General features: G+C 32.7%; 1 protein-coding gene across 3 annotated transcripts in view; it reads right to left on the bottom strand.

Moving 5' to 3' along the window:
• Positions 1–12,520, bottom strand: part of LOC107454370 (techylectin-like protein) — a 34,684-nt gene that overhangs the window by 4,937 nt on the left and 17,227 nt on the right. For 2 of the 3 annotated variants that reach the window (XM_043054342.3, XM_071184853.2), the window contains exon 6: positions 8,353–8,517. In XM_043054342.3, the coding sequence (XP_042910276.1) occupies positions 8,353–8,517 (165 nt within the window). Of the gene's footprint in view, positions 1–6,392; positions 6,810–8,352; positions 8,518–12,520 lie in introns of those variants that run through there. The other variant, XM_043054343.3, reaches the window with a different exon arrangement.

Genomic DNA, 12,520 nt, shown 5'->3' with positions numbered 1-12,520 from the left:
TCGGTAGAATATAGTGTTTTAAAAATTATTTATTAATAATAAATTGTTTTAATATTGCTTATCAATGTGATTAAAAAGAAAACATAATTATAAATAACTGGCAATTCAATTTTAAATTTATGGACGCGTTCTTATTTTGAATGAATTGTTCCGTTCACTGATAAGAAGTAAATGACTTCTTCAGTCGCAATATCTAAATAGAAATAGGGTAGTTCCTCTTTATTTTTTATATATTTTTGGCGAGTTGTAAGTGTTCTAAAAAGCAAAATGAAATACCGCATATGAAATTGAAAACTTCCGAATTTAAAACTGTTAATAAAATCTGAACTAACACATAATAATAACAACCGTGGAAGTAGAACTTAAGACATCATTAGAATTATACGGATTAAAGTGAACTCACTAAATAAGTCAAATTTTAACAGGCACGTTATTGAAAACGTTTACAAGTAAAAGATTATGAAAATGATCATATTCAGCACAAATATTCGTCTTAAATCAAGTGAGAATTGTTACGCTTTATTAAAATATGATTCTCCGGGTTTTTTTAAAAGCATTTTAAATAAATTGTTTTTCAGTGACGACATCTATGGCCAAGAATAAGATTTCTGCCACACACACCTCACAACCCGTTTTACTGGTTGGACCTGAGAACGATCCATTTGCAATTCAGTACCCCCAGAGATTATGATATGTTATGGGAACTTGGAGGACTTTGTAACCCCGACAGATTTAACGCTTAATTGTCGCCATTTATTGGCAGGGTTTCGTCGGCAGGTTTCTTTCGAACACGAGCCCATCGTCCTACCAGTCAGGCTCTTACAACGTCTAATGTATTTAATTCAAGATTTTTTTTATTTATTTGAATGATTTCTTGTGTTTGAAATATATCGGTGAAATTCGAAGCAAAATGATCTATTTAAATATAAATGGTGCGCAACCATGTCGTGTAAACTGGCTATAGAAATGGTTAAAAAGCCTTTTATCACGATACACTCAAATGATCAACAGAACAACTCATAGGTATTTAAAATGTATAATACAATAATTTTATAGGATAGCTGACACACCGAAGTCAAGCATCACTGGCTGCGGATGGGCGACCACTTTGCGTAGGGACCGAGGGTGTGCGGTATGGGTCCCCGTTAAACTGTTCTACCGTAAAGGGCTCGACTTCACGTGCAGGTCGTCGGGCTACCGAAGCAGAGGATGAAAATGGCGATGGCATATCTTGGGATCATCCTCAGGGATGTTTCCCAGACCGTCGCCCATTGTGCAGCTCTAAGTGTGACGTAAATGAACAACAGCAGGATAGATAACAATTACAAGGATAACACGAGAAGTCCACTATGACGTCAAAATGGTAACATTAGAGATAAAAAAAATTGTAAGTTCATAACGATATGAAGATTACTTGTTTTCCGCGACAGATAATATTTTTTTGAGAGAAATATACTTAAACGAAGAATAATATAAGAGAAAATGGTTTATTTCTGGTATCAAAACAGAAAAGTAAATAACTAATATCATTTCATATTATTTTCTCCCTACACTCTTTATGATGCAAACATGTGTGGGCACCCACCAGCTAAACAGTCTCCCCCTTGAAAAAAACACCTATTTTTAGGAAACCCACCGTTCTCTGTCATAGAATGCGCCTTTCTTGTTGATCTGCCACGCCCATTGATTTCCCTTTTTTTGACAGTTTAATATAAACATTCAGCATAGTCACCGCTTTCATTTTGTTTTATACTGATATTTTGACATCAAATAAGGTGCTTAAAATTATAATTCCGCTCGCTATTTCGAATTGTTTTTATAACGAACTTTCAAATAAATTCCGATCCCCATCAGATCACTCATAGCTATTTTGATGAGGCACGAATGTAAAACTAATTCTTTTCTGTGCAAGGAAAGATCTAGTTTAGAATATAACAGCTGACACTAAATGTTTCGTAGCCTTGTCATTTAGAGCCCAATACAAAAGACACGTTTTGGGAGAGATTAGCCTTTTGAGGGAAGTAACACGCATTTGCGTTACACACAGAGAGAAATCTCCCACGGTTAGCCTGACGGCAAGGGAACTCTAACCCATGATCCGTCTACCTCTGAGGATATTTTACATCAGTGCGAGCCGGGATTCGAACCACTTCTAAATATCATTTGGCTCAAACCCGTAAGTTGTACTTGTTATTATACCGAACCTATGAAACGTCAAAGCATTTAAGAGTTGTCATTTGCCGTCAACCACAGTTCCAACACGAAGTTGTAAATTTGCCAACACAGCAAGATATTTTCGGGTTTAAAATATGGTTTGTACACTACTTGAGGGTATTTTAATAATCTTGTCATCACTTTTTTAGGCCACTGTTTTGATAAGTTAACCACCCATTTTTCCATTGTGGAGGAATTCGTTACAGTGTCCCACCTTATTTAGTTTTGTATCAATAGAAAGGATTTTAAATAGTTCTTGAGGAGTGTTAGAAAAAAATAATTTTTATTTACTGCGTATGAGCTGCAAGTAAATATAGAAACCATAAAATAACTTCAAAATGTAGATAAAACATGGAAACAAAATGACAGAACAATGAAAAAAAGAGAAAAAATAATGATAATAAAAATAAATTTTTACGTATAATAGTTTAAAATATTAAAAAAATTTTATTATCATTATTTTTCCCTTTTTTCATTGTTCTGTCATTTTTTCCCATGTTTTCTCCACATTTTGAACTTATATATATACATAAAATTGTACAGTTTACTTCCTTACACTTTGTTAATTGTTTAAAACTGAATTTGAGAACTTGAAGTCCATTTTTTATTAACGAAAATATAAATGAAAACATGAAAAAGTGGTACCGGTTGACGGTAACCATCCTTTGTGCATTTTTCTGAAATCACTGAATGACATACATTGTCCAACATAGATTTTTATTGAAAAAAAAAATATCTTCCTAAATTAATCTTGTATGGAAAAACAGTTATCTTTCTTATAAATCCATATTAGATTTGTAAGTTATAGCTTAACTGGATTCTTCGTGGTTCAAAAAGTAAATTGTAAATGCATCATTTAGATTCATTTTTAACAACTTTAGAAAAAAAAATTATATATTAGATGGGAAAAAAACTGAACTCGATTACTACATTTGATTAAAATGAAAGATTCATTACACTTTACATGGTGATGTAAAAATAATTCCACTGCTGACTACTTAACCTACAACCTAAACACCTCAATACTTTACGTAAAGCGAAGAATGCACGCTATTTCCAATATACAAAAAGTGAACTGATTTCCCAACGTATAAAAAGTTTTTAAAAAAAATATTTTGGTAAATGATATCATGGAATTTTTATACAAATGGTACTATTTTTTATCATCTAAGAGAGAGTATCGAAAATTTAAAGGCAGATGAAACCAAATCACAAACGTAGATTTTATTGTTCAAAAACACTTTTGAAGGAGTAGTCAGTCAATTTATGTATAAAATAAAAGTTAATAACTTTAAATATTTCATTCTAAATAATGACTAAACAATTAATGAACGTGGCTTTTTAATCACGCAGTTTAGTCAGATATAAAATATGCTACCACTTTTAGATCTTACAGTATACTAACTCATTGACAATCAATAGATACGATGTTATTTTTCAAATGGTAGCCTATCTTACTCAGGTGACGAAGTTTTAATTGTGGAACGCGAAGACGTTTTTGTAGGTTGGGAAATCTGTTCACTTTTTGTAGATTGGAAATAACGTGCATTCTTTTTTGCTCTTAAAATTGTCTTTAAAAATTGCCTACTAATGATCTAACTAAAATAAACCATCACTTGACTTTGTTTTATAAATGTTTTTAGAAACATTTAAAGTAGGTTAAGAAGTTTTTTTTTATGCTATAACTATCATTACCAAGTTTATGGAGAAATCAGCAAAAAACTTTGATCTACACCTTCGCTAAACGAAATTATGTTTTATTTTAGTTACAAAAAAAAAAAAATTGAAATCTTTTTCTCTTAGAATAAATGCTGAAATTTATTTTATCAATTAATTAGTTTGTCATTCACGCAGTATATTATTTAGTGGTTGAATGTGTACCTTTTTGTGTTTTACGATTTTACGCAATATAATTTAAAATAACACTATCATAAAATAAAATCAAATACAATTTTACGAAAGGGAAATGCATTTTTAGATTTTTAAGTTGAACTCAAATCATGGGGGAATCAAGAAACCTGGGGGCCTTTGCGTCCCTCGAGGCTGAACTTTCAGCACTTCAAGAGAATAAGGATTACTTTCACACCCTCTTCTAATGGATTAAAATCAATCCTAAGATTTTTTTTTTTTTCGAATTTCATTTTCTAGAGCCGACAACTTAAAATATTTATTTCTATTTTTGTTTTAATATTTCATTTTTAAGCATTGCATTTTCGTTCCATTTTTATCAATAATCTATCGATCTCTAGAAGAAAGAATTTTCGGGTTAAAAGCCTCGTGTAAATATTGACATAAAAATGTATAAGAATATCCTATTTTATGATTTTGATATATATTTTTGTTCATAGAAATACACTATCTGCCCAAAAGTATGGGGACACTGAGTGCTTATGGACTTAGAGGCAAATATTAATAATGATGTATGGTCCCTCTTTTGCATCCATGCACACGAGCACTTTTCCACCAGTTTCTTGATAGGACTTCCATCACAGCTGCAGTGTGAGGATTCGACTGGATACGTAATCTGCTCTCTAAATCGTCCCAAAAGATGTTCTATGAGATCGTTGCTCTGAGAAGGCCAGTCCAGTTTTTGAACATCGTCAAGCCACGTCTGTGTGATCTTCGTTTGTGTGAATGCTGGAAGAGGAATGGGTCCGAAATATTGAAATAGAGAGTTGGGGGGGGTGCAGCATTGTCCACATTTCAGAGTTCCAATCACAGGAACTAACGGACTCAGGTGAAACGACGAGAAGCACCCCCACAGCGTTATGCTTCCACCACCCTAACAACCCGGATGTCAGGATACTTTTGTGTCCAGAGAGTGTATTTAGACTACTGCTTGTAAAAGTCATACATAGGTTATTACATCTGTGACTGCAAAGTTTTCATAGGTTCAATACCAATCAATAAAAGTGTTTCAAATTATTAAAAAAAAAAGGTATTTTATTATGAGTAGTAGTATTTTATATTTTGGTATTTTATTGACGTCGCACTAGAGCTGCAACTATGGGCGAAGATGCGGCAAACATTCCCAAGTATGATACGGAGACATGCTATGGCCATTTTGATCCTCTGTAGAGGGGATGGCTCCCCTCTTTTGGTAGCCCGACGATCCGCGCGAAGTTGAGCACTTTATGGTAGAACAAAGAGAACCGAAACCCCGCCTTACTTACCTCAGTCAGTGATGCTTGAATTCGGTGTTCTACTGGTAACCGTGTGTTTATGATCAGTGCACTGCGGGACTCATTGTTTTATAACTTTGAAGGTTTAATGAAAGATTTAATTAAGTATGTTAAAACTTATTTTTAGCACTGAAATCACAAAAATGTAGCAAAATAGTTTTAAAAAAAACTCATGACGAATAAAGCTGTATCAAGTTTCAATTCAATATCAAACCCTGGAATCAGTTCAAGAACTGAAAACTTTCTCTGAAACTTTGAGTATGAGTGACTTTTTTTAAGCTGTATAGTGTGAAATATGTTGTAGTTTATTGACGTCACACTAGAGCTGCACAATGGGCTATGGCTATGTGTGACGGTATGGGAAACAACCCTGTGGATGATTTGAACACGTGCCATCACCCTCTTCGTGACACCCCAGCTTCGTCTGAAAATTGATACTAAATGTACTCCGTCATTTCATGAAATATAAAGTACCGGCACTTTGATTTTCGTTTTTTTGAATCCATCAAATAAAAGTAAAAAAAAGTTCTACAATCAACAAAAATCAACAACTCCATTTAAGCTGTAATAAGTTGTATATAAAACCAAGAATATTAAAAACTATTTTTAATCCCTCAAGGCGATGAGACTGATTATTTTATACAAAACATGTGATAATCATATATTTTTTAAGTATGTTTTTCCAAATTTCTAATTTTATAAATAGGATAGACATTAACTTTTACCATAAAAGAAAATAAATAAAAATTCTTCAAATGCGTTGTTAAATTTAAACTTTTTAAAAAATAAAAAAAATTGTTTCTTATTTAAAGACAATAGTAATCAAAAATGTTATTCCTTCTGTGAAAAATCCAACTCATTCAAAAGAGCAAATTCTTTAATCTATATTCTTAATAGAATATATCGGATCTATATTTTTATATAGAATCGAAAATTTTTTTAAACTTAATACTCGTTGATGATGAAAACCCACTGATAAAATAAACCATCGTTTAGTTATGAATGTTTAAAAATGATATGTTTTATTGTAGAGAAACACTCCTGGCTGTACAATTTGATCGAATCGCTCGATTCAGAGGGAAATGAATGATTATGCCGCTATTCGGAACACTTCATCGAACGTGTCTTGCCTGGCTACATCCATGTTGATGAGTCTTGCAAATCCGACAGATCTCGTCTTCATTTCAGTTCTTTTTAGAGAATAATGGAATCCCTTGTAGAGGTACCAATTGACACCGTCTGCATACGAGAGGTGTGATCCCTTCAGGTACAGTCCCAGGATGTTCACAGTGTGGCAGCTGTTGTACCACCATCCACCGAAGTACCTCTGTGCGCAGTTCTCGAAATAGTTGTTGTCGTTATGTCTGTCTTTTGTCGTGAACTTACAATTATTGTGCGCACTAAAGGAGTCGCCTGCACAGAAAACAATGAGAACATTTCAAACAATGCCCAAAAGAAGTTCTTTAAATTAATCCCCAAAGGTCATTCATTCACAATCATATGTTTCACATATTTGTCGTTAGAACAGCCGACCCAATTGTTTGGGTTTACAACCACTCATGTTCAACTCCGTAGCCTTATCATTTTGAACCCAATCTAAGATCACAAGGGAAATCCCGCATCAAGGATTGGGAGAAATTTGCTTTCGTGGAGAACTTTTTGACGAAACTAACTCCTATTTAAGTTACATGAAGAAGAAATTACGAAATCCTCCCACGGTTAGCCTGATGGCAAGGGAAAAGACCATGATACGTCTACCACTGAGGATATTTTACGTCAGTGTGGTCGGTGCAGGGCGGATGCGGAATTCATATCGACCAGCCGTCACTGGGATTCGAACCCGATTCACTTCATTGGATGGCGAATGCTCTATCCTCTGAGGCCTCATTGTTCCATAGAGTTTAAATTTTTGAAAATTCCAGAAGACGAGAAAACTCCTGGATCTGTATCCCCAGAGGTATGATTTGTTATGGGCGAATAAAGGTTCCTGCTCTGAAATATAGGGAAACATGCAAAGACTTTATTGTGATCTCATTACATTGCAAGTGTAACTATGGTTTTGGGTGCATTTCACGATAAACGCAATCGAATGAATGAATAACCATTTGAAATGAGCTTATTGTTGATGTAGCAGGCGTTCGCTGGGTTCTCAAAGATTGGAAAAAGAACTCAGTCATTGTCTAGAACAGCGGTTCCCAATTTTTTTCTGCTACAGAACCCTAAATAATCAACCTTTTTTTGGTGGAATCCCGACTTTAAAAATAAAGTTTATTATGGTAATTATGAACGTTATAACCTACGAAAGACTATTTTTAAAATAGTCAATTAAAGGAATGAAGATTTTTCTTGTCGCTTTATCATTTTTATTATTAATAATCTTAAATAAGGTTTCTGTCCAGCAGTTACACTTGCAGTCCTTGTGCTACGTCTAATCTAGTTATGGGTTTGTTTTTGGTGTATATACATAAGCAAAAAAGGGATAAAATAAACCGAATGATGGCTTACTTCGAAATGAAATCCTATAAGAACAGCTATAAGCATTGAAAATGTTTATTTGAGAAATATAATTCTTTATTTAAAAATTGAGTCATTTTGATTTGAAAAACGTGATAGGAAATACTTTATGCAATATTTTATAAATGCTTTTTGTTTTTATAATTTATAGAATGAAATGTTAGTGAAGAAAATTATATTTTCTTTCAAAAGCTGCACTTTTTATCTCATTGGCATTTAGCTTCAAATAAAGGCAGCCGGAAGATAAAATAAGCCGTGAATTATAGGTTGGATCTGAATATATATATATATATATATATATATATATATATATATATATATATATATATATATATATATATATATATATATATATATATATATATATATATATATATATATATATATATATATATATATATATATATATATATATATACACTGTAGATAGATTGAAACTTACCAACATCTCCTCTGTAATCCCCGATGTGCAACCTGTAGGCCTGACTCTCATCCTCTATATAGAAATTGTCGTATGTTGCAAATCCACGGCCTCCTTCGAAATCAAACAGATCAAACCTCAGTGTCGATGGCCTCTGATTACTCAGTGCAAATATTTTATCATTCCCTGTGAGCACAAAAATGATATGAATCAATCTTGAGTTCATAATGCAGGAAGTACATTTCCGGAAAATAGTTCTTAAAATGCATCCTAAAACCCAAGTTTTGCCATTTCAGTAGACCCATAGTTAGTGATTGAAAAATGCAATATTTCAATAAACAAGTTTTACTGTTTAAAAAGAAAAAACTTTTTTTTTCTACCTGTAATTTCAATTTTAAAGTAAATAATTAATATTAAAATGAAGAACTAATAATTAAATAAACCTCAAGAGTTTAGGTAAGGAAATTTCCTTCTGAATGCACGACAGTTATAACAAGCCAAAAAGGAAGCAGTTCTGAGGGTAGAATTTCTGATTAGTTAGACAATAGCTTCCGAAAGAGCTGGATTGCGAACGATAATGGAATGGTTGCCACACTTGACGATGCTTCTAAACAATCCCTTTTTCCTTCTCCGTGTTTGGAACTTATAGCTTTCAATGTGATTTTTATGGATGTTTTAATTCCTTTTTAATATTATGTGATGCTTAAGTCAAAGTTTTGTTAAAAAGGAAACTAAAATTAATAACATTTTAATTAAATGAGTAAATTATTAATAATTTTACAAAAAACAAATTTGTCAAAGTTTTTTTTTATTGCTCTTATTGACACGTTTCATGTTAATAAAAACAATAATATAGTTAAAAATAAAAAATATGTTAATATAAATAGCCTTTTCATATTTTGTCAACTTAATGGAATCCCGATGTCTTTAAAATGGAATCTCAATCGAAGAATGTTTGTGGGTCAATAGAATCTTGCAGTCTAATTTTTTTGCTAAAAATTTTGATCGTTTTCCGACTAGCTAGAGTATCAAGACAATACTAAAATTCCGTGTCTGATGTCAATGCAAGATTCAATCATTTTTTGGTCAGAATTAGACCTTATTATTGCCAAAGAATTTTCCATCCATCAAAATTTTCTAACCACTTTAAGACTGTATAGAGTACTCAAATTTTAACAGAAGTTCAATGGTGAATTACAATACTATTTGCAATTATTTCAGGACCGTTACCAATAGAATTTATCATGAAATTATTGCCAAACTTATCGCCTGTCGAATTTCCGACCACTTTCTGATTAACAAGAGTGCTTAGGTTATGAGAGCCTCTCTCCGTGTTAGACGACACGGTAAGTTTCAATCTTTTCCAAAACAATCAGAATTAATCCACATGTTATCACGAAGTTAACTGATTGCCGGTAAAAATTTCGCTCACTCTTCGAAAATATGATGAATGATAATTATTTAATGTGTCGGATCAGGTGTTTAAACCTGATTCGACACATTAAATAATTATCATTTCCTGGTAAGTATGTCACAAGCAAATGTATAACCATATTATTTCTACTATAAATTTATATTCAATCGAAATTTCAACTACTGTCCAAATAGCCATTTAAATGGTGCTCTGCGCGAAAAAATTTCCTTCGTTTTGTTTTCGGTAAATTTTGGATATCAGAGAATGTCATAACTCTAGTTCAGCCATTTTGTCGTGAAATAGCATCCCACGTTCTTTCTCGAAATGACAAGATAAATTTGAAATGGCAGCAAACAAGTGAAAATGGTCAGATTATTTCTAAACATTTTGTTGATTTTATGCCCGATAACTATTTAAAATGAGCCGACCCCCATAGTATTTGTTCCAGTAGGCCAGTGTTTCCCAAAGTGTGGTACGCGTACCCTCTTGAACAGTTTAGCGTTCTTATGCGAAATATCTTACAACAAATGAAAATTTCTAAAAAAATTATTTAAAAACAAAGCTAGCCATGAAAATTTACGATTAAGTATTTTTGCGTTGGCTATTTTTTGCAGAGTTAATAATTAGTGGTGTCAGCAACCAGTTGCGATTTTTAACTTTTGTGCATTTTTTTTATCACAGCAAAAACAATGTTCTCACTGATGCAAATGAACTTATTAACAAAACTTTGTACCAAAAAAGAATAATAAACATATTTTTCAAAAAATACATTCATTTTTCTTATGAGCGGTACACAACGTTACGAAAAATTTAGAAAGGGTACACAAAAGTCATAAGTTTGGGAAACACAGGCGGATGTCCAGAAAACTTGGTATACTTAGCTTTGGTAACCATGAGGGGAAAAAAAAAAAGAAATCTTACGGAGACAAAAAACCGATAGAGAGCGCTGTTTTCAATGTACGAGAAAAGATGTTAAAGCAGTTTTGTGTGGAATAATTCACGGGTGAGAGGTGTTGCTTAAGCAACGGCAACTAAATCGATCGAAATAAAATAGGGGTATATACAAAAGCTGAGAATGTTAATCGAAAATAATTTGAAGAATAGAATTTTAGGGGGAAACTCTATAGCAATGTAGAAACTTTGCAGCAAAAGATGGGTATCATAAAACAATAAGAATGGATAAGATAAAAATGGGAATATGGCAGGTAACAAATAGAAACATAGTAAGATAATACATCAATAGGTGGCACCACTGAGGTAAACTCAAATAAGTACGAGAAAGAATGATTTATAAAAGGTTGAAAAATATAATTAAGATTGAAAAATTTAAGAGATCAGTTGTGAAGTAATTGAAATCGAGTTATTTAATGGGGGGGGGGGTAATAGTGAGGAAGGATGATTAGGGGAAGTAAAAATAGTGAGGTTTAACAATCAGGAGGTAGTGATGGTAAAGATAATGGAGGTGGATCGAAGGTGAAATAGTTCTGCATCATCAAAGAAAAAACGTAAGACAAACAAAACAAAAAACAATTAAATTTTTAAATATTGTTGAAGGAGTGGGTAATGCGTTTAGAAAGAAAGTTAGAATCGACTTATAGGGAAACAGAATTGAAACACGTCAATGGATGGAGATATCGTACTACTGTGATCAAAATTAAAAAGAGAGCATCCTGAATAACATTTGAACGAAATCGCTCAAATATTTCCCATTGAAATCAGATTTTAAATGCTCAACTTTTTTTTAAAAAATTGATTTTTCAGAAACTATTCGACTGATTTCGTTCAAATTTCGTATTTTGAAACAAAAAATTAAATTCTTTAAAAAAGTTAGCATTTTTATAATTTACAATTCAATACTTATTCTACTATCAAGAATTACATTAGTTAAAAATGAATAAATAAAAAAACTTTTTGTTGCATGCAATTATTGAATAAACAAATTTTATGAGGGAGCACAAAAATGTTTTGATTCAGTTTAGGAGTTCATCAGAATTAGTGAAATATGCAAAAACCAAAATTATCATGTGAAGGGGTTCCAACCGCTTTTCTGACACAATTATTGGGAACCTATTTTCCAGATTTTGTCCTCCCCCCCCCCTATATTGAAGATCAAGAATCCAAATCCATCGAAAAAATGGAATATTCTTTGAGAGAGGAGCGTTTTTGTATCTGATTTAACTTAAAATACATTCATTAATGAGCATTTGTGACTCGAGCCATTTATTCTCAGTAAATGTAAAAATCCAGTAATTATAAATCAAAACTTATTCAGTTCTTATCTATTTTGTTTATGTGTTTTGTTTTGTTTATTTTGTATATGGCATGTAATAAAGCATTTTGATTTTCATATCCGTCGGTGAACAGCCGACCGAATTTTGGGTTTACGACTACTTACGTTCAACTCCGTAGCCTTGTCATTTTGAACCAATCCAGAAGACAAGGAAACTCCTGGATCAGTACCCCAGGAGGTATTGATTTGTTATGGGAACAAGGAGGACTTTGAGACTCGACAGATTTAACGTGCATGAGTCACCGTTTAGTGCACGGGGATTCTTCGGCCAGCGGAGATCGAACCCCGAACTCTTGGACATGGACCCAGTGCCCTACGAACCAGGCTATCCCGGCCTGAATATTTGTTTGACGCTATGGAACACTGATCATATGATGTGATTAAATAAAGTTTTAGTTCTCCAATGTGTGTTTTTTCTTTTCACTCTTTACGCGCGGTTTGTTTACACCTGGTAGTTCAAATTTAAACAATCTTTTAGTGTAAAT

This window comes from Parasteatoda tepidariorum, chromosome 5 (genome assembly GCF_982258835.1).
Source record: "Parasteatoda tepidariorum strain Cologne lab strain chromosome 5, Ptep-v5.0, whole genome shotgun sequence".
NCBI lineage: Eukaryota > Metazoa > Arthropoda > Arachnida > Araneae > Theridiidae > Parasteatoda > Parasteatoda tepidariorum.
This window is presented reverse-complemented; position numbering and strand designations above follow the sequence as displayed.